At 37.0% G+C, this 27238-nt stretch overlaps 1 protein-coding gene across 1 annotated transcript in view; it reads left to right on the forward strand.

Moving 5' to 3' along the window:
* Positions 1 to 875: 875 nt before the first annotated feature.
* The window catches only part of LOC134648101 (uncharacterized), a 32057-nt gene continuing 5694 nt past the window's right edge, over positions 876 to 27238 (forward strand). Inside the window, exons 1-2 of the mRNA XM_063502570.1 lie at positions 876 to 979; positions 19927 to 20035. Of these exons, the coding sequence (XP_063358640.1) occupies positions 19927 to 20035 (109 nt within the window). The 5' untranslated portion in view covers positions 876 to 979. The remainder of the gene's footprint in view (positions 980 to 19926; positions 20036 to 27238) is intronic.

Here is a 27238-nt window from a genome sequence, read left to right on the forward strand (position 1 = left end):
CCTCGAACTATCGAGGCGCACCGATAGCCTATAGTATATTAAGGTCAATTCGTAACTTGCAAGCAAATAAAACAGTCATAGTTTTACAATGGGTACCATCACATATTGGGATACCGGGCAACGAGGAGGCAGACCGACTCGCTAAAGAGGCGGCAACGGACGGACCGGGTACTAGGTGGTTGCCATGCCATAATGATCTTTTGTATGGAGTGAAACAGAAGTGCTTTGATATGTGGAAAGAATATTTTAATGAAAGATCGCTAAGCAAAGGTATCTGGTATCGGACTATACAACCCAATCTGCTACGGACCCCTTGGTTTGTAGGGTTAAATATGGCCAGATCGGATATTGTTACTGCTCTCAGACTGCGTTCCGGACACATACCATTAAATAGTTTCGGATTCATCATGGGTAAGAACCAGTCTCCAAACTGTACCGAATGTGTTCCATATCTTGGTTGAGTGTGTCCGAAACGAGGCTGAGAGGGTAAATTTCATGCAAAAATACAATTGTAATTTATATGACATAGGTGAAGCTAACATAATTTTAGCCTTCCCACAATCAAAAAAGGCTATGAAAATATATGAAATTGTTAACCTAGGCATTAAGCGTAGATAATAAGAGTTGATTTGTTTTGCTATGTCACAATAAGGGTGACATTTTCAATTGTGAAAAAACCCTTTTTTCTTTAATAAAGATTAAAAAAAAAAAAAAAAACATTTTAGTTACCTTTTTCCCAGTTGATTAATTTAATTATTGTTATGTGATTGTCATTATAATTAATAAGCAAATCAGTGTGACATACGATAGGGTCCCGGCTCCCATGAACCCGCGGCGGCGTGCCCCCCATACTCGCGCGGCCGCGCGCATCCCCGCTACGCCGACTATATAAGACATCGCCCAAACCGGCCGCGCGCTATTACGACAGTGCCTCTGTGATTTTTCCCGCCGTCATATAGTATTTAATTCAACAATAAAGGTAAGTGAATTTGGGGTTAAGGATAAAAGCGGGATCATCCGGGGTCGCATAAAATTCGGGTTTATTTAACAAAACTAGGTTCATTTTAAATCTTTATTTTCTCAGTTAATTGCTTTAGTGACACACATTTATTTCGCACAGCAATCAAAAGACAAATTAGGGGCACACCCCTGACCCGCCATGCCGATTTTATAATGTTGCGTCGTAGAGCCCGAAGACTCATCTCATCACGTCATGACAGGGCCGACACAAAAATTGCTAATCCGTGCTTATCAGCGTCCTTAACGATTTGTGCGAACCGCCGGGCCAAGTACCGCCTGCAAATTACAGCGAACATCTCGTATGTATGTCAAGCCACAATTGCAACACGGACCGTCGATTCTGAGATTATGCCTAAGAGCCCTTTTCTAGTCATTTCGACACTTTCAGCATAGACGCCGAAGGGTACCAACGGCATTTATAAAGAAATCAACACATTCCAAAAAACTGACAATTATAATTATATATCGCCTATTATCGACGATGTTCAACCAAATTAATGGAAACACGATAGAGTATAACGAAGTAGCTTTTTCGCTTTAACATTTTATAATTTGGCTTTCATAATTTTATTCCTAGTCGAATCGTTAAGAGATCTAGACTAAGATTTTCGGCGAAATAAAATGTAAGAAGTTAACATTAGTTAATATCGTAGGAACCTGTTGACGTCTTGCTACATCGGTCTGTATCACGAGTTGTAAACGGCATCCGGCCAATTATTAATTAAGAATGGGCATCTAATTAAACTTAAGCTACGATAATTTAATCATAATTGAAAACTTATGCGTCAATGGACACAATTGTATATTATATTGCGGTTCTATATTTAGTACTTTTTTATTATCTAGGAAAACACCTACTCGCACTTGGAAACATAAAATAAAACAAGAGACGAACATTACGTACCTACGTATTACTTTGTTGCTGATGAATTGAACAATAAAAATTGATATAATTATAATTTTTGGGTAAGTACTGTTCGAAAATATAAGTAGCTACCTACATACATAGTAATCTAATCAAGTAATCACATATTAATGTTTTTTTACTTTGCTAAACATTTAAATTAATATTTTAGATCGTTCATATTTCTTAAACGTCATCGACTTATCGCTTTAGAAGTAAGTAATAAGTATCAAGTTGAAGATAATCGTAGTTCACATAAGTGCTTTATCAAGCCGCTTAAAGGTATTCGGCCAAGTGATAGGTTAAATCCGTATTAGGTATTATTATGTCATAAGTATGTATCATTAAGTAGCTTTACATTACCGGTTTTCCGACTGAGGGACGTCTGACATTTGAATAGTATACGCGGTTAATAATAATAACCATAAAATATAAAAAACACGTGTAATGTGTTTATTTTGATGGTATTTTTTCAGTTTTTAGTAAATGGTCCAAAACAACAACTAGTTATTGACCAAAATTAAATAGGTACTAATACATCTCTAGAAATACCAAAGTTCCTTTTGTTTTTTCTGACTTTGATTTAAGGTGACGGTAGAGGTGGGTAAATTTTCAGATTCTGTCAATTTACCCCATTTCACACACAATCGCACTTCACGCACACTACCTCACTTTACTGGGACAGGTCACTGACCCATCAAGTTTTTTTTTAAGATAGCGTTTTGAGTTTAGTGGCCTCCTTTTAGGAAAAGCGTTCCATTGAAAGAAGAAAGAGAAACAATACATTTAATCTTGCTTTCCTTGTCTGTTCATGTCACACGTGACGTATTTAAATTCTAATAATTCATTTCAAGGCCCCAACGTTCTCGGTTCTCAGTACAAAATTTATCTGTCAAGCCGTAGCCATTTTGGTGATGGGCAAGCTGTGTATGTGTGCGTTAAAATGTGTATGTGTGAGTTTATTGCACGTTTCTAGGGATGTAGATTTGTCGATTTTAATCATGTTATATATCGATACTCTCTACACAGCGGAACGTAATAGCGATTAATTGAAGCTTCGATATCTTCGATAATGAATACTTTATAAATTTTATAATATAATAATAAACTCTATTATTGCAAAAAACATATTTTATTTGGTTTTAATGTAACATTTATATATGTGGCGTTCCATGCCTCCTTTAGACAATAATTCAAATAATTATAACGGGGTCATAATTAAGAGCAACTTATAAGTAAAGAACTTCTAAATTAATGTTATAATAGTTATCTGTTCATTTTAGATAGTTTAGATCCTTTCAAGTAAAATTTAAATTGTAAAAAGGCCGTATAGTTTATCGATATGACTTTATCGTCGTGGCCACATGCCTCTGGTTCCTCACTGTAAATCGTACATAAAATGTGTCTGTGTGTGTGAGGCTACGGTGACAGGTGGCTTACGCTCCATCTTTAAAAATAATACATCTATGATTCATTTGGTTGTTGACAATTTTCTACATTATGGCTTTGTCGAGATACGCGTTTTCTAAAGTTAAACCGAATAAAACCAGATGTCATTAAGTCAGATGTAAAATTTTATTGACTACTCTATACGACTTTTCATAAGGCTCAAAATCAATTAAATGAGAATTTAAATAAATAAAGTTCCGGCAGGGTGCAAAATTTAATTAAGGCGGACAAAATAAAATTTGAAAATATATGGAAACAGTGTTGGCTAATGTACCCCTAATATCTTACACTACTTACTATTAAATTAATACAATTAAAATAAAAAATATTATACCGGTATTCCACCGGTATTATTTCAGTGCTGAAGCGATTATCTTCGATCGTAGCCTTGATAATGTAGGTGTTGATAGTTACTTACGGCGGTAGGAGCGGCAATGAACCCCGTGCAGAGTAGAACGTGAGGTGCGTTGGGATAAGTGCATATATCTACTTATAATTCTTTGGCTGGTTGGTAACCCTCTATATTTTATTTTTTGTTTTACTGTTATTAGGTTAAGGGAGTTTTAGGGAGTGAAAAAAAAAATGATTTTCGTTTTATGCGCTCGCGTGATTGCCGATGGATTATAATTAGACAAAAGAACTTGTTTTCCACGCATCGAATGTAGATCCCTATGACACTTCCTCCAAGTCTTCTCCAATAATGTTTATACCGTATTTTAATTACCTACCTTAAATGTTACATTTCTAAATATTTTTTTTGTGCTATACATACTTCAAAAAAATCGCTGGAGGCCTAGCGGTAAGAGCGTGCGAATTGCAATTCCGGCTCGTACCAATGAGTTTTTCGGAACTTATGTACGAAATATCATTTGATATTTACCAGTTGCTTTTCGGTGAAGGAAAACATCGTGAGAAAACCGGACTAATCCCAATAAGAGCCTAGTTTACCCCCTATGGGTTGGAAGGTCAGATGGCAGTCGCTTTCATAAAAATTAGTGCCCACGCCAATTTATGGGATTAATTGCCAAGCGGACCCCAGGCTCCCATGAGCCGTGTCAAAATGCCGGGACAACGCGAGGAAGATGATGATGATGTGACACATACTTCCAAAAAAATCTACAAATATTTTACGTGACAACTGCTTATAAGTAAATATTATGTAGGTACACTTATAAAGTATAAAGTAGAAAATATCTTATAGGTACATAATATAAAAACCGATCATGTACGAGTAGGATTCACTATGGGTTCCACAGTTACACATTTTTATTGCATATTTTTTGTTTAAGACCAACTCACCTATTATAGGACATAGGTCTTCCATTAATCTTTTGGCGTTGAACTATTTTTTGTATATGTATTTATGTAATACAATTCTGAGTTAGGTTATGGTACATTTTTGCTCACCTACTTATAGTTATGTATTATATCTGATATGTGAGATACCAAACCTGATACCAAAAATCGCCGCAAAGTTAAAAGTTCATTTATTTACGTTACTCATCTTCGGATCACCTACTACTTCCTTACTTGACATATGTGTACTAAATTTCAATTGAACTAGTCCAGTAGTTACGGTGAAAATTGGCTTTAACAAAATGGCAGACACACGAGTGATCTTATAAGGGAGATTATTTTCCTTGAGTGAAAGGTATGCATTTACCCCAATGCACCTCACGTTCCACGCGGCGCGGCGTGATCTGGCCCCTATTTCACCACGGTGACAGGTACGACAAAAACATCACTGTTATTGACGCCATAGGCATCCATGGACTACAGTTACCGCTAACACTGATTTAAACTTTCACGATTTTTACACATTATTAAATTGTACAACGGAACCGCAAAACGTTCAAGCGGATAAACAAGACCAAGTGCGGGTAGTTCGAAAAACTCGCGCGGTTAGAAGATGCTGATATCAACTTAAGCCAGTCTTCTCCGAGACCACGGGGACAACGCCGTCCTCGAAACGTCGGAGGTAAATCTTAAAACTTAGATACGCGATTAAGTCCCGTTGTACAATTTAATAATACAGTTACCGCTTACCATCGGGCGGGCCGTATTCGTGTTTGCCACCGTCATTGTACCTATTATTAAAAAAAAACTTTATTATATCGGATAAAACAGACATTTCTCTCGCGAAAAAATCTTGTGACAATTGTCACAAGATTTTTCAAAGAATTTTCGGTAAGTCTTGACAGGAAATGAGTTCTGTGTCGCAATTTCGATACAGTTGCCGTGTTTCTTGTGACAATTGTCATTAGCTTCGCAAAATAAGAATTTTTTAGTGGCAATATAATGGAGTTTATTTATTTATTAAAATGTTGGTGGCAAACAAGCACATCGCCTGTCCGATGGTAAGCGGTTACCGTAGCCTATGGAGGCCTGTGACGTCAGCAACAGTGATGTCGACAACTGTCGCACCTGTCACCGTGGTCGTAGTGAAATAGGGGCCAGTAAGTACCTAACAATCGCAGTGGTCTTAAGTGTCACAGACCCTACTGGCGCTTAAGTCCTTTATGACAATTTCTGCCTATTTTAAATTGTTCAAAAAAAAAAGAAACCGAATAATTATATCGGACTACCGAATTTTCACGAGAATCAGTTGAGAAATGTGATATGCAAAGGAGAAGAATTCGGACATACGAAAGCATTTTTGCCCAAGTTGAAACGGAGACCTTCGCCAACGCTCGGTCAATGATGGTTTAGGTACAGCTAGCTGCAGAGAAAAGGTACCACCCCTGCATACAATTATCTATCTGGTCGTACCTTTTCTCTGCAGCTGACTGTACACCTATAAAAATGGTTGTCCCTGCTGTAATTTTATACCGGTACCGTACTTTGTATTTCAACCGGTATAGTTTTACCTTCAAAACGAACCGGTATTGATAAATAATAACGGTACCATACCGCTTATACCGTAAAGAAAGCATGATGCAGTCTCTGCTTTGCACAATTATTGTGTGGACAAAATTCTTATAATCACCGAAACATACATACCTACGCACATAATGTCATTGAAATAAAACATTGTTATTTTATAGTAAATTTATATAATACTCGATATATACACATAACAATAACCAGACCGCAGCGGTATTAGCCTGTAAGCTTCATCTCTTGTCTCCAAATCCGCAAAAACTAGTTAGTACTAAATGCTGGTCTTGCTGTTATTTTATTCTTGAAGATTATGGCTTGTTTCTTGATTATTGAGAACAGCACGTAATCGCACACATATAGACGGAACGAACGGCAACAAAGTAGGTGTAGACACTAAGACTTTCAGGTATTAAACGAATTACGCTTCGTATTAATAGGTAAGTAATATTTAAATGAATATATAATATTCTCTAACGTAAATACAAGATTACAATTGACATCAAATGTCATTGACGTACAGAAGTCATATACTTTTTTTTAATGACGCAAAATTGATACCAGCATAATGAAAATCAATCCCAATCAGTAAAACGAGTCTTTAAACTTTTTTCATTTTAAGCGGGTTTTGAAGGAACAAGTTACTTAAATTCAATTGTAATCGTATTGTTTTAGGATAGTTTACTGCTGTTTTCGATCGTTACGACCTGTAAATAACAACAAATCAAATTTTAAATAAATTTATTTACCCTGTTTTTTGAAATACAATTTATCTACTGGTATACATTTTCGTATGCGTATATGATGAAATGTCTAAATAATGCCAAAAACGAGCTACGACGACGTACACGTCTGCTTCGATCCAAGGCCAGCGGCCATCTGACTCGAAGAAGAATTTTGAGTGATGTCGTCAATGTATGGAAATTGTACGAAAGTTTACATTTGGTATTGAATTTCTGTGTTGTATTTGAGTAAAAATATAAGTAGATAATAATTTGCTAGTTTAGTTATCTAGCTTTCAAAATCACACAACAACTCAATTACTGTTAAAGGCAAAACTGTAATGCGTGTTGCTCAAACGGAACTCCATATTTTGATTTTTGGATACTTTTAGTGTCGATTTGTAGAGAATTACAGCAAATAAAAAATATTATGCCGTGAAGGGCCGGTACACGGCTTCTTCGTGAACAAATTTACGTATAATTTAATGCAGTTATTAAACATTTCTTGAACAAATTGATTGCACAAAGTGAGCTCTAAATCGAAAACGTCATATACCGTCCCCTTAACATGTCTAAATCCTAAAATGTAATAATGGAATCGAAGATGTAAGAGTATTTTGGCCTACAGTGGTGAGCTTTAGGATTATAATCGGTGTGGTGATAGTATTAGACGCCGGGTTCAATACTTGTCGCTCGATGACTAATATGTATTTTGTAGAAAATGTTATTCTGTTAACTAAAATATTCCTTTCTTAAGTTATGATTAACAGCTGTTGACTTTGCTTTATCGAGTAGTATTTATTTGACTGATTTAAACTAACACGATTTCCAATCAAACTTTTATAACTAACACGGGACTCATTATACTTTGTCACTTTTATCTAGACTTAGACCAAGCTAAGTTGGCAGCGATTTTGATAGCCCAGACTGTGTGCCCAACGTCATAATTTCATAGAAGTTTCACGTTTAAAATAACACGGATAGGGTTTGCAATCCGGATCCGAAATGTATGCAATTATCCGGATCTGGATCCGGATCCGCGGCTCTTCCCATACATTTCGGATCCGTCGTGCAAACCCTAAACACGGACTATCGGGGCTATAAAAATCGCTGCCAACATACCTTGGTCTAACTCTACAGTTCTGCTAAAACAATCAGAAATACTAATAAACAAAGGTGTACTTAATAGTGTTATTCGATTTTACATCAACCAAATCAAAAACACGGATTAACCTTCAATTCTTTGAAATGCCATACATAATGTCTGTCCCCAGCCAACAATAAAATTAACATTCCACTTAAAATGAAGACTTCCAAAATGAAGTCCCTTGGCGACTATCACTTGTCGTTACGCATGCGTGACAGCGCTGACAGCTTGCAACAGGCGCCGCCGGCGCATCTCGCATGGATCTGTGTCAGCTACTGGGCATGCCGAACATTGTTCGATACTCATTTGTCATTGTTACAAGGTTTGAGAACATTACGTGGCTAATGTTTTAGAAAGTATGAGAAATGTGGGGGCATTTTCAAAATATGGATATCTATAGTCTGAACTATGTAGACTAGCTGGATTTGACTACCCCGCACAAATCCTACAGTTGTTTACCAAAATGTGAAAATAGATTATTATTTACTACAAATTCCAAAATATGTGCTCACATTGTTCGTCGACGACGATGTGTTTTATTAGATAGAACAAGTACAATTTAGTACATCTGGGTAGGTACATATTGTAGGTACATATATCGCATTATTTTAATAACGTTCAACCAAAAAATACAAAAATACTTCATGTTTTTACAAATATCAAATAAATTATGATATGTAATGAACAAAAAGTGGATAAGTCTTAAAACTTGATTTTTTATAAACATTGTAACAAGTATGTTCACAACTTCAAGGGCGCTTAGAAAAATAAAACATACTGGGTAATTTTATCTTTCTTGGCATTAAATTTTTTTTTATTCCATTCAGAGATCTAACGATAGTAAATGTTACCATACTGAATTGGCCTATCTATCAGCTTAGCACACAAAAAAAATCAAGCATCTACCGCAATAATTCACGTCACCATAAATAAAAATCTCATCGTACTCGGCGATAGGTGAAAAATTAAAAAAAATCATAACTCCTAAAATACGAAAAATCGCGGAACATACATGGGGGTGATTCAGATAGCCCTCTAGGTCCTCTACCTCCCAGCTTCAGCATATCACTACTTCTTGGGACAACCTGTATATAGTGTCCAAAATGATTTTAAGTACTCAACTTGAGGTAATACATTCTGAAATGAGATAATTAACAACTAATTCATCCTGCGCTTTTTTATCTGTCAGAACCGCCAGGCAACCAAGATTGATAGTATCGATTGAAATCACTTCACTGCCGTGTCAAGCCAAACTCACGTATCTTGAGATACAGTAGTTTGGGTTAACCGGGCTAAATCGATTTAAAATAGTGTCTTTTATATGATACAATAAAGATTTCATAATTTTTTGCCTTAATTATCACATAAAACTAAATTGCCTAAATACTGTAACTCTGGTTTTAACTACCTATTTATGCCATACTCCCGTATCTTTAGTTACCACAAATAAGCTTAATAAAAACCGGCCAAGTGCGAGTCGGACTCGCGCACGGAGGGTTCCGCACCATCAACAAAAAATAGAGCAAAACAAGCAAAAAAACGGTCACCCATCCAAGTACTGACCCCGCCCGACGTTGCTTAACTTCGGTCAAAAATCACGTTTGTTGTATGGGACACTTAAATCTTTATTTTATTCTGTTTTTAGTATTTGTTGTTATAGCGGCAACAGAAATACATCATCTGTGAAAATTTCAACTGTCTACCTATCACGGTTCGTGAGATACAGCCTGGTGACAGACGGACGGACGGACGGACGGACGGACAGCGGAGTCTTAGTAATAGGGTCCCGTTTTTACCCTTTGGGTACGGAAGCCTAACAAGCGCGACACGCTTGAGGTTTGCCAATCTGCTGTAACTTTCGATACATGAGTTTGGCGTAAGTAACCGTACTAGTAGGAAGTGTAGGAACTTGTTGCGGGCGCAGCGTGTTTAAGTTACGCCAATTTGAGGTATCTTTTGATTGTTTATAGGATGATAAAAAGACATAACTAGATATTGTGTGGATAGTGATGCTTTAGTTACCAAATTATTATTTTTTATGATTTTTTGATAATCCGATAACAATTATTAAGTTAAATGCTGTATTAGTTTATCCAATAATATGTTGACAACTAACAGATATAGATACTATCTTTATGTAAGAATAAAATAAAAACACATAATGTTATGTTCCAAAGAATAGGATATCAAAAATTATGTTGAAATTACAGATAAAGTACTAAGTTTGTTACAGAGGTCCCTGGAGGTTTGGTGACCATTTTTTTGTTTCAAACAGAATTTACCATTAATTATGTTCATTACTACTTTATTCATTAAACTACTTTTCAAAAAATGCGACCTATGTGATTTCAAAGCACTATTAAGTTACTGTAGATCGGCATAACACCATCCGTATCTATTGTGCTGCCAACGAAGTAAAGGCCGACGCCATATTACCGTATCTGTAGATAGTAGATACCGTATTTCGCGTAACTTAAATGGATACAATTTTAGACGGTCCATATTTTTAATTTGGCATAATTAATTCATATAAATATTTCTTTTGTTTTAAATACATCTTGTCGGTTGTTCATGTACTTTTTATTCATATTTATAAAAAAAAAAACATAAAACGGACCATAATTTTGTAAGTTATGATACATTCTTTGTTTTAACGTCGTTTTTCTCGAAATGGCCATTTTAAAGATACGTGAGTTTGGCTTGACACGGCAGTTCACTTACATTACAACGAAAAGACTTTTTCTCATCAGATATCATCGTCTTTGTTAGTTTCGTGCTTACATTTTGTTACACATATATCTCACATCGAACAGGAACTAAAGTCTGAAACACGGGCGGCATTCTAACCTAACTGCAACATGTATAGAACTACAGTTGGTGTGCAGTTAACAATTAAGTAACCAAGACTAGAGTCATGCACATATTTAAGTACTAGTGTTCATTTTAATAATATAGATATCTGCAGAATAAAAAAATTGAAAAGTTGAGTTCTTAGTAATAATAAATAAAATTAGAAGTGATAGTAACCTGTGCTCTCCGAGCTAATTTTACAGCCTCTGTTTCGTCAGGTGTTACAAATATAAATTGGTTAAAACTTTTTCAAATCAACCTTAGATTCGTAACATACTAACATATACAAACAGATAAGTAGTGTGACGCCCAACCACGTGATTTAATACAATGGTTAATTACAAATGGTGCTCGCAATAGAACAAAACCGTGCCAATACTAAATACTACAAAGCTAACTAATGAATCCATAAAAATAACTTAGTTAAAGCTTTTTCAACTCAATCTTAGACTCGTAACATAGTAACATATCCAAACAGCGTGATTTAATTACAATGGTGCATTGCCAAAGTGCTCGCAATAGAACAAAAAGTTCCAAGTCCCACGACTACAAAGTAATGAATCCGTTGGGCAACCCAGTGCGAATTGGTTCGACAACCGATCGTATCGAGAAAGATCGCTATCTTACAAGATCATGCCGATTATGAAACGTGATACTGACAACTGGTAGCAAGTGTCACTAGTCCTGGTTCCACAGCCTTTTAGTGTGGTAGAACCATTTTATTTTTTTATTTAGATGCAAGGAATAAGTGTATATATTTTTGGAATAATAAAAGTTAAGTCGAGTGGAGAAAACGAGGGTAGGCCTTTTCCCCAGCAGTGGGGACCAAAGTAGGCTAGTAAAAATAAAAATAAAGTTAAGACCTCCTTTTCCGTCAGAATAGGCTACATGACTAATTTTCATTTATGGTATCAATCGATCGGGTTTGTTATTAGGATCAAATGTCTATATGGGACCCATTGCATTAAAGTAACACAAAAGTCAGAAATTGTAGTCAAAGGCCGACAGTCGCACTTCACTCGCGAAACGCCCTTAATAAAACGATAAATGAACGTGACGTCAAGGTCTCTGAGAGCCCATCTTGTCGTATGGACAAAACAAGAAAATTGCGTTTTTGTCGGTGAAATATTGCGTTTATGTATATAGTTGCTATACAATATTTTTTTGGATAAAATGTAAGGAATTGAATGGTACCCTTACTTTTATCGTTTTAGGAAGTTAAATAAAACTTAACATTGTAACATTCAGGTCCTGTATTTTTGTAACATTTCCATATTTTATTTTTATATCCAGATTATTGTGATAAATAGCTTGTTTGCTATCTCTTTTACTAGATTTTGTTATAAAATTCAACATGTGTCATCATCCCTATTGTTAGTGAATTTTTAAATAATACTTTAAGAAATAAATCATTCTAATATCAGGTCATCTAATGTTAAAAAATACTTCGTGATGTGATCTCAGATCGAAATGGTTTCGCTCTTAGCCTACTTACGAGAAACCAATGCAACGGTACAAAAAGCAATGATCGAGTGCAGAGTGGCGTTGCAAATCAGCGAATGCACTTATTTGATGATAGGACATTAAGGCTGAAACCGGCAGTCTTTCGAAAGGCGAACTACCCGCAAGACGAGATATTTACGCCTCAGAACAAATGTCAAATGTTACGCAACCGGTCAAGGCTACGGACCTCTCGACTGTCGTGTTTTAGGTAATAATAATAGCTGGAAGTTTTTTGACCTTAACGTAAAAAACGTCCGGTTATTATTGAATTATTATCATCATGTTACGTGTCAATGAGAACTGTGGATTTTATAGCAATTTAACTATTTTATGTGCGCGGCCATGCGTTGATGTCTTTTGTATGAGTAGTTTTCAGCTAAGTTGTTTGCCAACGTTTAGTGTAAGGCCTGAGTGGACGCTCGAGTTGGGCGTGCAGCGGGGCGGAGCGTGCGTGTTAAACAAATGCAAACGTATAGTAGCGGCCTTAGTGCACGCTGCTCAAATCACTTGTGAGCCCGACGCCACGCTGCACGCCCTGCCGAACGCTCCGCTTCGAGCGTCCACTCAGGCCTTACACTTAGAAGCGAACTATGCTATGGTAAACATCGCAAAGGGTACAAGGAAGACGTAAACTAAAATATGGTCAACAGTACGGATATGATGGTCGTTCTTGTCTACGTGACAGCGTGATAAAACGGTGTCCGTCACTTTCTTTCCCACGGTGTTAAACAGTGACAGTTATTTTATCACGTGGATAAAGATGGATAAAGCTATCCATAATAGGCTGGCAGAACAAAATTTTAACTAGTAATATTTATTATTTGTATAGGTTCAAATAAACCCAAGCGTTAGTTTATGTATCGTTAAAATTCTCGCTTCTCACATGTTTAGGTCATGTTATAGGTATATTAATATTAGATATCAATTTAGCCACTATAGTTGTGCAACGGCGGTCTACGCGTAATTGCTCTTTCCTCATCGATAAAAGCCTCTATTATATATATTGTTTGCACTTACACAAATTAATGGTGAATTATTATCGAACATCAGATCCATAACCAAACTGATTGACTAATAGGTACATATACTCTTGTTTGAAGCCTTTTTAGTGATCAAGATCGTCATAGATGTTTTTATGACGATGAATATCTAAGATAAGAGACAGTAACACAATTTGTCTTAACGTAATTATGAACTTTACACGTAACGTAACAACTCCAACATTCTGCATAGTAATGTTTTTTTTTTGTATGTCAGTTCCCACGTAGCCATATCATTTACATTTTTTTAAATTAGTACTGTTACAATATACAGATTACTGACGTCTAGTCTAGTCACACTCTAGTAGTAAGTTTAATTTTGCTAAAATTATTTTTGTAGTATTTATACTAACACATATGTATATATATGTCTTGTTGGCGTCCGACGTATCGTAACATTGAACTTGAAGTACTATGTGGTTGCTAACCGCGGTTATGCCACCGATTGTCGGTAATTACTCCCTCACATTCACCACACCATTTTGACTTCTGTTCATTCAAAAATCTTCGATAAACGCGCTTTGCCGGCCTTGGTCAACTATAACTGTGTTATACATCATTTCCTATTGTTGGAATGGAGGGATAATTGACAGGAGCATTAATTAACTTAGAATTGTAATCATAAATTATTTATTTATTTATTTTAAACTTTATTGCACAATATAACAAATAAAGTACAAATCATAATCATAAATTATAGAATGTGTATGTGTGTGTGTGTGTGTGTGTAAATGTGTGTGTGGTAGAATGTGTTATCAGTTATGAATTCTACCTTTTACTTACAGCACATAACCTCAGGCCTTATTATATGACATCAACCCTTACTACATATATATTCGTATTAGATAACTACATATTTTTATATCACACCAACTGGCAACTTTAACCTCTTGAGACCTCATACATTTTTTTGTGGGTCTCCATTGTTTCCCAAATAGTTTTAAGCCATAATGTATTGTTTGCCCGCATTTTCGTTAGTCATAATTCATTTGGTTCAGAAACGCGTCACTTTTCAGGATTGCCATAAAACAAACCTAACCTAACCTAACCTATCTACAGGATAACCTAACGAAAATCCTGAAATGTTAACGGTTTCATTTATATGACTAATGATAATATGACAGACAATACATTATGACTTAAAACTTTATGGGAAACAACCGGACCCCTTTTTTTGTACATATTCGGATAAGTACCTATAGGCTTTTTAGAGTTCCGTACCCAAAGGGTAAAAACGGGACCCTATTACTAAGACTCCGCTGTCCGTCCGTCCGTCCGTCCGTCCGTCCGTCTGTCACCAGGCTGTATCTCACGAACCGTGATAGCTAGACAGTTGAAATTTTCACAGATGATGTATTTCTGTTGCCGCTATAACAACAAATACTAAAAACAGAATAAAATAAAGATTTAAGTGGGGAGCTCCCATACAACAAACGTGATTTTTGACCGAAGTTAAGCAACGTCGGGCGGGGTCAGTACTTGGATGGGTGACCGTTTTTTTGCTTGTTTTGCTCTATTTTTTGTTCCCTCCGTGCGCGAGTCCGACTCGCACTTGGCCGGTTTTTCGTCTTGGCAATGGCAATACACTAACATTTGAAACGTACTACTTTACTACAGCAAGCACTTCACCAGCAAGTGACAACCCTAGTATTAGGCCTGCAGAGGATCGTGCATCGTGACCAAAACTGACGGACGAACGACCGACCTCAAAACGCTTGCGAAACGCCCCGTGGAAACACATTGTTCAAATTAGAGGGAACCTCGCACTGCACTCGCGATTACATTCGCGAACTATTGAGCCGAGCCTTGCCTTCAGTCCATTGTGATAACGACTTGTTTGTGATCGAGTAAACGTGGGAAGTTTTGTTTAGGCCTTTGGGGTCACATTTGCGCATTTGTAACTATTTACATTCTTGTGCTTAAAATATGTAGACCGCAAATGATTGGTTTGTCCGTTGTCCGATCCCAGTTGAATTTGACGATCATACACGTATCATACAATATTTTTTGATATTAGATACCTAGTATGTACGTACTTACATACTGCTGCAGGGAATGGAATAGAAGACGTCGCATTTACAACAATAGAAAACATATAAAATAAAAATAACTTTTATAATCGAACAACCTTACCGAGTAATTGTCTTTTTATTATACGCGTCGTAAATTACAAGATGAGCCATCAAACTCAGCGGAACTGAGGTGGTTATGCCCATATTGGTGATCGGAAGTCAATTATCAGTAACCCTGAGCGTGCACGACGATCCTATATTTATTGATGAGATCGAGATGGAATCGCAATTATACCGTCACAGATCCGTGTCAAGGACGCCCTGGGCTTCCGGGTCCGTTTGCCATAAACACGACATCGCTAATCTGGTTTTTGTGAACCATATAGAATTATATAGATCCTCTTGTCGTGACTTTTTTACTTGTCATTTGGTATGCGCGCGAATAATGAGTGTTAACTGTTATGGCGAGTAATGCGGATAATTTATGTTTGAAAGTCGAACTAACCGACTTTGAAAAAAAAACCAGTAGGTAAGTCTTGGCAAGTTCAATTACTCTGTCAAAAAATCTGTAAGTAGGTTGTTTTGAAATTTCAAAAAGCTCCAACACGACAAATCATGTTGTTAGAACCTTTGCGAAAATGTTGGTTACCATTTTTCTGAATTGTTGGTTGAATTGTGAATCTTTCCGATTGAAATTATGAAATAGTATTTTATGCAACCGTTGTTTAAGAGAGGTCAAAAAAGGCGAGTGGCGTGAGTAACAATTTGAGGCGAAGCCGAAAATTGTTAATAAAGAAGCCACGAGTATTTTTTGACTCAGTTAAACAATACAATTCTTTTTCTACGACCAAGCACTTACTTTGAAATAAAATTGTAAATTTAACAAATATTTTTAATTCAAGAAGTAGCAAAAATGGAGGGTACGGGCGGGAAAAGAATGAATGAATGAATGAAATAAATAAAAAAACATGTCTATGGTTCACTTATTTGTCAGAGATGACATAAAATAAGGTTGGCAATACTGTATTTCATTCAATATTTTTTAAGTGGTCATTACACGAAGTATCGTAAAATCGCCAAAAAGATACTTCGTGTAAGCACAAATTCTTTTTTGGGGAATAGACTAAAGACTTGTCTTGACAACTATAAGGTAGGGTTTTAAAGGTGTGTGCACGACCCTTTAAATGACAAATAAAAGTACGGGAGTAGAAAAACGTGTAAAAATATTCCTTATTGACGAAAATGAGGTGGGTAGGTACTAATAATGTTAGGTAACTTGTGTGTGTGTAACATGTTCAATGTATGGTCAAGGTAATATATAAAACTTTATAGAATTTGTTTATATATGTTGGATTTGTAGTACGCAGTGGTAGGTACCTTAATTTGCAAGAATATGTTATAAATGATCGTTAGTTATCAATAAGCGCATGTTCATGTGTGACAAATACGGATCTGCGAATTTTTTGCACCCACTAAATCACCTAGTCATTACATGACTTAGTCATTACTTTAATGACTGGCTCGGCAAATATAGTTAGCTAAACGTTATGTACTTACCTACAACACGTGAATAACTAGGCACATACCGTCTTTGTTAACGTGTGCTAAGATTGTTAAATATAGTAAGAATACATTTCTGGTAAAAACGTAACTTACACCTACACCATCTAACCTAACTATACATATACTATTGATGGAGGCTGTACCTAACTATATGTCGGTACTTCATGTCGTACAGGTCTGTAGATGTTGATAGGTACATTAGGTACATACAGGTTCTTTATACATAGGGGTTTAAAAATGTTCATAGGGGGATAGCCGCTACGATATCCTATCCTAATAATCTGTAGAAACAATTGTTTGTTACGAGTTAACAAAACTTATAGTAATGCTTGAACATTGGAAGTGGGCACTGTCGCGCGTGTTAAGAATATAAATTTTGATTATCGGTTAGTGACACTGACAAAGCTAGAAACTTTGGTTTAAGTACTTTAAGTATTCATGAGAAAAGCCTTGCTGTTACCAAGTGATCTGAAGAAAGTAAGGTTCTAAAAAAATAATAATAAATAAAATAAATATCAGGGGACATCTTACACAGATCAACCTAGCCCCAAACTAAGCAAAGCTTGTTATTTCGAACCCAGTACCATCGGCTTCACAGCCTAACTAACTAAGTAGCTAGATTATTACGTACAGCCTGGTATGACACAGTTAACGGTTAAATTATCAGGTCGAGAGTTAAGGCGTCGCGTCGTGTGAGTCGTGTCACGCGTCGCCTCGGGGAACTTTACGTAACGACACTAAAGTTGACCAACGAGTGACCCGCAATCGTAAAACAATCGATGGGCTTGTACCGACGTCGGGTAGAACAAATATTTGGGGTACTGGACGTCAGTCTTTATCACCTATGTCAAGGTGATATAGTCTTTCGAGTGGGGACTCGACACGACATGAAGCGGGTAATTGCATACGATCCCTGATATATACCTAAATATTTATATTATACCATCAACTGTAAAAGTGCATGGCGACTTTATCAATGAATTCATAAATATTTTTTTCCATGCAATATCGCAGCTCACTGTACGTGGTAACTGTTAAAAAGAATAAAAATCTAGTAGACCCATTAATACTCATCTCATTTTGTTCATTGTTGATTTAAAACTTGACAAATATAGACCAGAAGGGGAATTTATTTATAAGATACAAAATACATATATTTATTTCATCTACCGTTTACCGTGTTGTGTGCTAACCTCGCTAACCCCGTTGAAAAGAAGTGCTTAATTCGTCAAACAAAAATATATTTAGTAGGTAAGTATAGTTTCAACCAAATAAAAGTGCAAATCGTACCTACTTACTAAAGCAAACAACTAGGAAAAAACACATTAGGTACTATGTTATGGCAGTTACGTATTTATGATTACCCACCAATTTTTGCTTAACTCTGCTAATATTTAATCATCAGTCATCACAGGGTGAAGTAAGAAACCTTGTTTTTCAATTTGTTTGTCCAGTCTTAGTCTATTTACCCATGACATTGCTCGCGATATGCCTCCTTGAGATCTTCAATAAGTAGTTTTCGATTAAATACCTCCCCGAAAAGGTGATGTTACCCAACGCACCGGCGCGCCCCAGTCCGTCATCCGCCTACAATCTGACTTTCCAACAAGTCGCAGACTTTTGGAAATAATTCAGGCTTTTGGTGGCGCAACTTTTTTGCATCGCAAGCACCTGCACAAGGCTTTACCACTTGTATTATTACGCAAATTGAGTTGATAGATTAGTCAACTTAATAAGATAAGGCCAAGTTATTTAAACACTAACCGTACAGCCTGCATGCCGGACGGCATCCAAACATTTACCGCGTCACATATATACAGCATAAGTTCTCAGGGAAAGTAAGGTTATCTGAAACAGCACAAGGTGTGACGAAGGACCTGTTATCAGCAAGCGCTGCCGTTGTAAAATCAACTGTAGACATCATGTCAAATTTTAAGCACAGCTGCCCATTACACTAGCGATAGACCACACAGTCTCTTCGTAGTCCTTCAAAAAAAATACATATATGCAAATAAGAATTTGTAAAGAAATAATTAATTCTGTTTCATAATTTTTAATGTGACTAATGACTTTACTATCGTAATTATTTTGTAAATCTAATTTAAACTCGATTAGTAGTATTAAACTAGAACAGCCTCATTAATACCCATGATCACATGACACAGGATGAGGTATGAGGTTGCACGCTTGCGTCACGACACGACGCCGTGAGACCCACATGCCACTCCAGCCCCGACTATATTAAATAACCATTAGTCCTACTGGCATTTAGAATAGCATAATGCATAGGCACGCTAATTTGCAAATCTTCTGGCATTCGAAATTATTATGCACATGTTTCCATTACGTTAAGCGCGGCAATAAGTGTCAGAGAGCAGTCATCTGTAGGATAATTTTATGCTAATCAAAATTGATCCTTGATCCCTTAACAGTGTATGTAATCTTACCTTTTTTTTTATGGCTTTCCCCTCTTGTGGTATTGGCAGGAGGGATTTTGCCAATGATGACGTTGAAAGACGTACCACGCACGATAAGAATGTTCGGTGAATAATTTTGATTTAGTGATAGGAATTGTGCTGGGAACCTAAAACAAAAACATTGTTATGGACATCACAGACAACACATAATCCCCTGGAAAACCTAAATACGAATAAGCAATCAATAGAGATAATATATTTGAATACCTAGGTCACGAAAAATAAATAATCTGTTGAACAAATCATTCCTCATTCAAGAATGTTGACGAATAATTTAGTAGGCGATTAATTGCTCATTCCAATAAACACATGGGCGGTTTTTATTCATGACAAAGTTTAACAAGTGTTTGTTTTGTCCTCAGATGCAAACGTGGTTGGTGGTGGCGTTCGCGGCAGCGCTGGCGTGCGTGGCGCAAGCGCAAAAGCCTGGCCGCTTCCTCTCGCTGCCCGTGCCCGATAAGTGCGCTAACAGTAAGTTCACTGCTCATCATCAGCATTAGCTTATACGTGTCACGAGTAGGCATAGACCTGCTCTTATGGCTGTGAGGAAATAATCTATAGTCTTGCGGAAAGAGAAGTGTCGTGAAATGTATGGGATCTAATACATTCTACGACTCTTCTCTTTCCGCACAGGTTCTAGTCCTGAAGATTTCCCAGTGAGGGTTAAGTAAGGTGCACCTATAAGCTATAACCCACCAAAAACATTTCATTTGCAACCCTATTTCATACAAGAAACCTAGTTCGAAACTGTACTTTGTTGTGCGTGTACAGTCAGTATCAATTATCAAATAGGTAGGTAGTAACAGCCAGAGTGGCAAAATACGTTGCAACATACCGTTGTTATCATAGGAATAAAGATGTGTTGCGATATACTTGGCCACTTTGGCAGTCACTATTTATTTGACGCTGACTGTACTATGTGCAGGTACTTGTTTACCTACAGCTGAACGAGTTTTCTAATTTCGAGTTCATAAGTTATTGGTAGAAGAGCTGCAGGTACAGGAACTAGCAGAATTGCAAAGGATCGGTCAGTATTACGTATCCTCACTGCTTATTTTGTGCTTCTACCGAAAGCATGGGTACGAGGTCATAGCCTTGTCTCAGTACCTATTGGAAAGACAAGTTAGATTGGGAACTAAATCTAGGCGCATCTAAAATACATATCTATGCATTCTTTCATCTCTACGAATAACCTCTCGTGTGCCGTGATTATTTTTTTCTAATATTTTCCTGGTACGCGGATCCGCGCTCCGGCATACGACGGCATAAACTATAATACCTATCGAACTCCATAACTAAGCGAAACCGTCTCTATATTTAGTATTTACCTACCTACTAACACTTAATTAAACTATGGTAACCCCGAGAGATCAAAATTTTTAGATCCCATAAAACAGACATAATCGTGTTTCGCAAACAAGTATTCTCTGTTGCTGGGCACTTAAGCTATAAGCGGATGTAGCACATTCTTCGATAAAAACGTTAATTAGAATGAAGAAGCAACAAAAAAAATATGGAAAACACGAAAATTTATTTGAGCCTGTGATAACTTCTCATACAGATGATTTTTATTGCCGGTTTCAGATGATCCGAAATTATGTAGTATAATATAACGTGTTTTACAAATTGTGGGTTTATTCACTTTAGAAGGTAGCTAAACCATAAATAATCACTTAATTAAATATTCTTTACCTACAACATAGTAGATATCAAATTAATTCTTCTCAGTGATTAATTATTATTACAACAATTTATTCATATCGCGCATATTTTTTTCGTTATAATTATTCCATTATCAGTATTGGTATCATGTCAATTCAATTTAATATTTTATTTTCGGCTTTATTGCATACCAGCAAAATTAAATTAAAATAAGGAAACGTTCATCAGGAACTACGTAGCATGAAGTGGTCTTGAACTTCACTTAATACCTTTAACCTTACGTGGTGTTATGTGACACGGTGATGGTCTTTTATTAGATCATCGTGTTAACATAATGTACGTCCTGTTCTTAAGGACATAATATAATCTTCGTATACGTTTTATATGATCGGAACATTCACGCTCTAAAGATTTCTCAAATCGAGAATGAAACATTCTGATATAGAAGAAATAGTCATTGGTAACCCCTTTTAGGGATATTCATTACAGTAAATAAGTTTTTGGCAAAAATTTAATTTTTGGTACAAGCTTTTATCGCTGACTGTACTTTTTTTACGACAGATAACTAATACTCATCGAGACAATTCTAAAAACCCCTAACACAATAGGTTGCGTTGTTTCATCACAGAGTTCCTATGGCCACATCCTGTCTCCATCATCAGATCAGTTCGACAGTACCATATTGTATTGTCATCAGAACTACATACAGCTGCCAATTTGCTGCCAATTAGTTACCTTAGATTCCATTACATATGTATTTACATACAGGTCGACCTAATAAAAGCTTGTTAAAAAGTAGGTATCCTGTTTATTTCGAATTGTAAGGGACTGTGTTGTCCTTTTAATTGGTATTTTCCTATAGTAAATACATACAACTAAACTTCCAAGCATATACTTACTTAATACTCGTAACTGTAAAATTTAACTTTTGTTCCGGTTCCGCCATAGTTAAAAGTAAAGAAAAATCAACATTATTCATTCATTAGTTTACTCCTGCTTCTCCTAACGTGCAGAGTATGTATTTACTCCGGAAACAAAAGCCACAGTTAATAAACAATCAAAAGGAAGCGAAACGTAAACGTAGGGAAAACTAGCGGCGCGGCGCCATAGACTAGAGGCCCGATTCGGATTTTGAAATAGACATCTGTTAGATATCTTTTAGACATCGCCAAGATATGATAACGATATGTTTAAGATCTAACCTGTAAAATTTGATATTTGCGCGATTCTGGAGATACTCTTGGACGATTTCCACAAGATATGGCTTAGATATCCAATTCACATTCTAATAGATATCTAACTCTATCTAACGTAAAAGTGACATTGGTTGCTCGAATTGCGCTGCAAAAGAGAACTAGTTGAAATCTAAACTATAACGTATCTAGCATGGATCTAGTACGTGTCGTCTCTTGTGAATATCTTGAAGTTCGAATACGGCAGTAGGAATCCTCTAGACGGAGTTTAGAGCAATTATTTCATGAAACCGATGCTGCCAAAAATACTGGGGTGCGGGGGACGAGGTGAGCGAGTCCCGTGCCGTGATTGGTCCGTTCAAAGACACGGACGTTACACAAAGACACTTTGACTCGAAAATGGAGTTAAACTACCGTATATTTGTGGCAGAGGGGGTAGCGCTACTATGCTCAATTGCTCAGTCTGGAGGATGTCTTGTCTGTGCGCGGTGCGGAGCCCGTTACCGCAGGCTCCGTACGCCCACGAAAGTAAAAGCTCATCACTTTCCCCGGTCGTTGCCCGGCCCGGGAAGGTCGCGGGCGAGGACGCCGGCTCCCGGGCGTCGGCGCTCTAGCCCTTGCCCCGCGCGTTCCAGACCCCCGGAGACCTCACGTGCGTGGAATCTGAAACGCTCGTCTTTGATCACTCTATAAGCGTTTTGAAATTTGAAAATGGAACCTAGGACAGTGTCATAAAGACGAAACTGGAGAGCTAATAAAATCACTGTACCTTGATACCAACTTGATACTGGCGAAATAGTCCTACTGGACTGAAGCCATAATTTTGAAAGTCATAAAAATGAAGAACAAATAACAATTTACTTGACGTTGGCTACGGGCAACACCGTTCTAGAAACAAAAAAAAAGACGAAACTTTGCCGCACAAACCTTTTAGCCAGCAATATTCTCACATCGTTCACATGTGTTGAAGGATGAACATGGAAGAAGTTTAAGATAGCAGATTTTAAATTTTAATGACCAGGCTCAGACACTAAATCGCCGCAAATATGCGTTCCTAACGGACCAATACGGTTTTTACGGCGCTCGCCATTGAAACACTGGGCCCATGGTCGACCGACACCAAACAGTTAATAAAGGAAGTGTCGGTCAGACTAATAGAGGTGTCTCGGGCGACCACATGGCGGGCTCCTTCTTGGCTCAAAGATTATGTCTGGCGGTTCCAAGGGACAACGCCGCCAGCATTCTAGGTTCCATTCCAGAAGCGGGTAGCTTTGGAGAGATATTTTATATTTAGTTTTAGGTTTTATGTATTGTTTCAAAATGACCTGTCAAGTAGCAGTATTTTAATGGTTAAATTAATTTATAAAAGTCATATACCTACCTCCGGAAAACCCTTATTCTAACTGCCTTAACGACTGAAAACATTTTGGAACCAGGTCATACTCGTATTACAACTTTTACGTAATAATATTGTTTGAAGTAATTACTAATATCTTAATTCATATTAATTTAAGGCTGTTAAATAACGTAAATATGTATTAATATTAATGCAGTGAAGTTCACGATACTCATTACGGTGTTGCTCTCATTTTAATCGGTTTAATTATGAACATAAACTACATAATACCGACGTAACTTATGTATTATTTCTAATTACTGTAGATATTATAGGAATATTTTCATTAAGATGTCTTCGTCTAATGCGGACTAATTAGGTAGGTACTCAATTTCTGAACACATAATATGTGGAATGACAATATAGAGTACCCAGTAATAATAATTTAATGTGTTCAGTAGTTCTAACCTGGAACAATGGCTTATATGTGCGTATTTTTTACAATACATATGGTGCTACTTTACCGCACTAGTGCGATAGTTAGCACATTACGTAACACTAGGTATGTCAAAAATCTAAAGGGCCATATGTACTGAAAAACGTTGTACGATACATGTGCGAATAGTCAATTCGCAACTCGTGTCGACTGTCGACTTAAAACCTCCCTTCGGTCGTGTTTTAATTTATTGCCACTCGTTGCTGATTTCCTATTTTTCCCACTTGTATCGTAGTTTATACTTAAAAGAATTTGGAAGTCTGTTAACCAATTAAGTATAGAGTCGCGGTCCCTTGACGAAAACATGATAAGGTACCTAACGTCATTAATCATTTCACAGAGTTGAGCAATACGGGATTTTTCGCAACTTGCAACTTTGTAAACATCTAACTTTACAAACTACGATACGACTAGATAATGAGTAAATGACAAACTTATGATATAACCTTTGTAGACATAGCAAACACTTGTGGCTGTATAAAGCTGGCCGGCTTAGCTTGTGTACACAGTTGTATTTGCATATTACTCACCCACACATCGGCTGCTATCCTCATAAATATATTCTTGACCTAGTGTCACGGAGGCGTACTCCTAGGTCGCAGGCTCTCATGTATTTAACAAAGATGCCTACTCTCAAAATATCCTCCCAGAATTGTACATTTAGTTAAACTTTTACTAGTAAATAAAACTAATTTTCCGGTTATTGTCCATATTCGCCAACACTACCTACTGTCAGTTTTTGCAGAGCAAACACATAATGTTAATTAAATTATTATTACCTATCAGAGACTTAGAAATTTTCAAGACGCACAAGCTCTATACAACATCGCGATCCTCTCGTGCCTTTTAAATACTATTAACTACATTTATCTCTTAATCTTGTAAAAGAAATATTTTGTTTCATAGAGCTAATACCTATTTCAGTGTAACTACTGTAACTAAGCTAATGATACAGTAATGATACACCTCTTGTAGAGCGTGCTTAGACACGTTATGAGTAAATACGTACGTTTATTCGTGGTCTTATATTTAATATTAGCACTTCAGCGAGGAAGCGAAATTGGATATTTTGTAATTCCGCCTTAATAGCGAAGCGTTATTACTTGACTTCTGTTTACTTAATGGCTTCTCATTAAGTTTAAATTAATTCTGATAAATAAGCACGGTAGAGTTTTGGCTCAGGGCCGGCCAGTCACGGGACACATGACTTTGCGGCGTCCTCGATACCTCAATATTCATAAAGCCGTCTCATTTTATTACCCATTCGTAAGCCGATAACGGTGTTAAGACAATTTAGTAATAAAATTGCAAGGGTCACATCCATTTCGTTTCAATCAGCAACGTCTTTTGAAACTGATCTTTACAGGCCAGACCCTTGATGAGTTTTTAATAGCATGTTGAAATATTCGAATAATTAAAAGGAAGAATGTTTTTTTATTGCATTGGTAGCCTTTAGAGGGGCTATTATTGCTGACGTGATATCGATTTAGGGATTATTTCGTCAATGATTACAGTTCCAACGGCAATCAATCTGTCGTAGAACGATCAAAGCTTTCATAATCACGTAGATGTGCGCAGACTTTTTAACACTCATACATTGTATAGCATCTCGTCTTTTGCCTACAATGTAACCGATGAAAATATTACTTACTAATAGACTCTGAGCACGGTCACTTTGCACAAACCTGGCAGTGAGAACGATACATATCCCTATAAGCTCCATACTTGACGCAGCACTTGGCATGAAAACTTAGAGTGGTCCGACTCTTAAGACAATGATTCAATGAATTTATTACGTCAATCTTGATCCAAGTCCATTTGTACTTAGTTATTTTATGACTTATTATCACCTCGAGGCGTGACTCGGATTTTGTCTATAGATGAGCACACACCACGTCTATCTTTTGATGCAAGAGCAACTTATCTCGACGATCGATACACAAACTAAACCGCACAATACAGTCACGAGACCCTCTGTTTCGCAATCTAGCCTTCGTCCAAATACCCCAGCCTCTCAATATTGCTAACGTGCAACTTATTACATCTTTATGCAGCCTCTCTATGCTAAAGCTAAAACCTATAAGCGGCGCGATCATTGCTAAATGCTAATGTTTTACGACGATGCGAGACGTAAACATGAATGTAAATGCGTCGTCATAGACGTCTAGGACTTGTTAGTCGTTTTGGTACGCGGCTACTTGAATAATGGAACGCATTAACGACGTACTTGTGTGTGAAAACAATAAGATAGGTTTATAGCACCGGAGTTGCGTGCTCGATAGACGAACAATCGCACATCTGTCTGTCTGTCACCGCGCAAGGTCCCACTATAATTGTCTGCGTGCGACTCATGAAGTCTTAACACATTCCCTCGGCAATCACCACTCGTTACTAATATTTGTGCAATTCAATGTAAGCAATTAACTTTAATGCCTTCTATTGTATCAATATTACGCAAAATAAAGAATCGGCATCTCATTGCGATTACGAGTTTTAAATCCACCAAAATTAAACCTATTGTGGGTTTTATTTCTGGCTGTTGTGATCGGCTGCAAATAATGCTTAGCAAGTAACTTACCATGGGCGTTGACCTTCTGTACAATGATCCAGCTGATCTTTCTGATCTCATCTGAGCCAGGTATACGACACAGTCTATGAGAATAGCAAATTGCCAAATAAATATTATATCTAAACGCGCTTTCATATCAAAGGATTATTAATGCAATACCTATATTATTGTCCGCCGACATTTCGGCAAATTATCGTAGTGTCGACGGCCGCCTCGGGGGCATTGTATTGTTAGTAAATAACAATTTGATGTACATTATCGCCCGCGGCTCCTTGGCCTAGTTGGCAGTGTTGGCACCGCGTGACCGGCGCATCTGCCGCTACACCACGTATGTATGCTATAGAACCTCACTTATGAAATAACTTATGAGGCAAATCAATCATTCATTCAATTCATATTAGGCCAAGAACGCACCACG

Source organism: Cydia amplana, chromosome 5, assembly GCF_948474715.1.
Source record: "Cydia amplana chromosome 5, ilCydAmpl1.1, whole genome shotgun sequence".
Lineage (NCBI taxonomy): Eukaryota > Metazoa > Arthropoda > Insecta > Lepidoptera > Tortricidae > Cydia > Cydia amplana.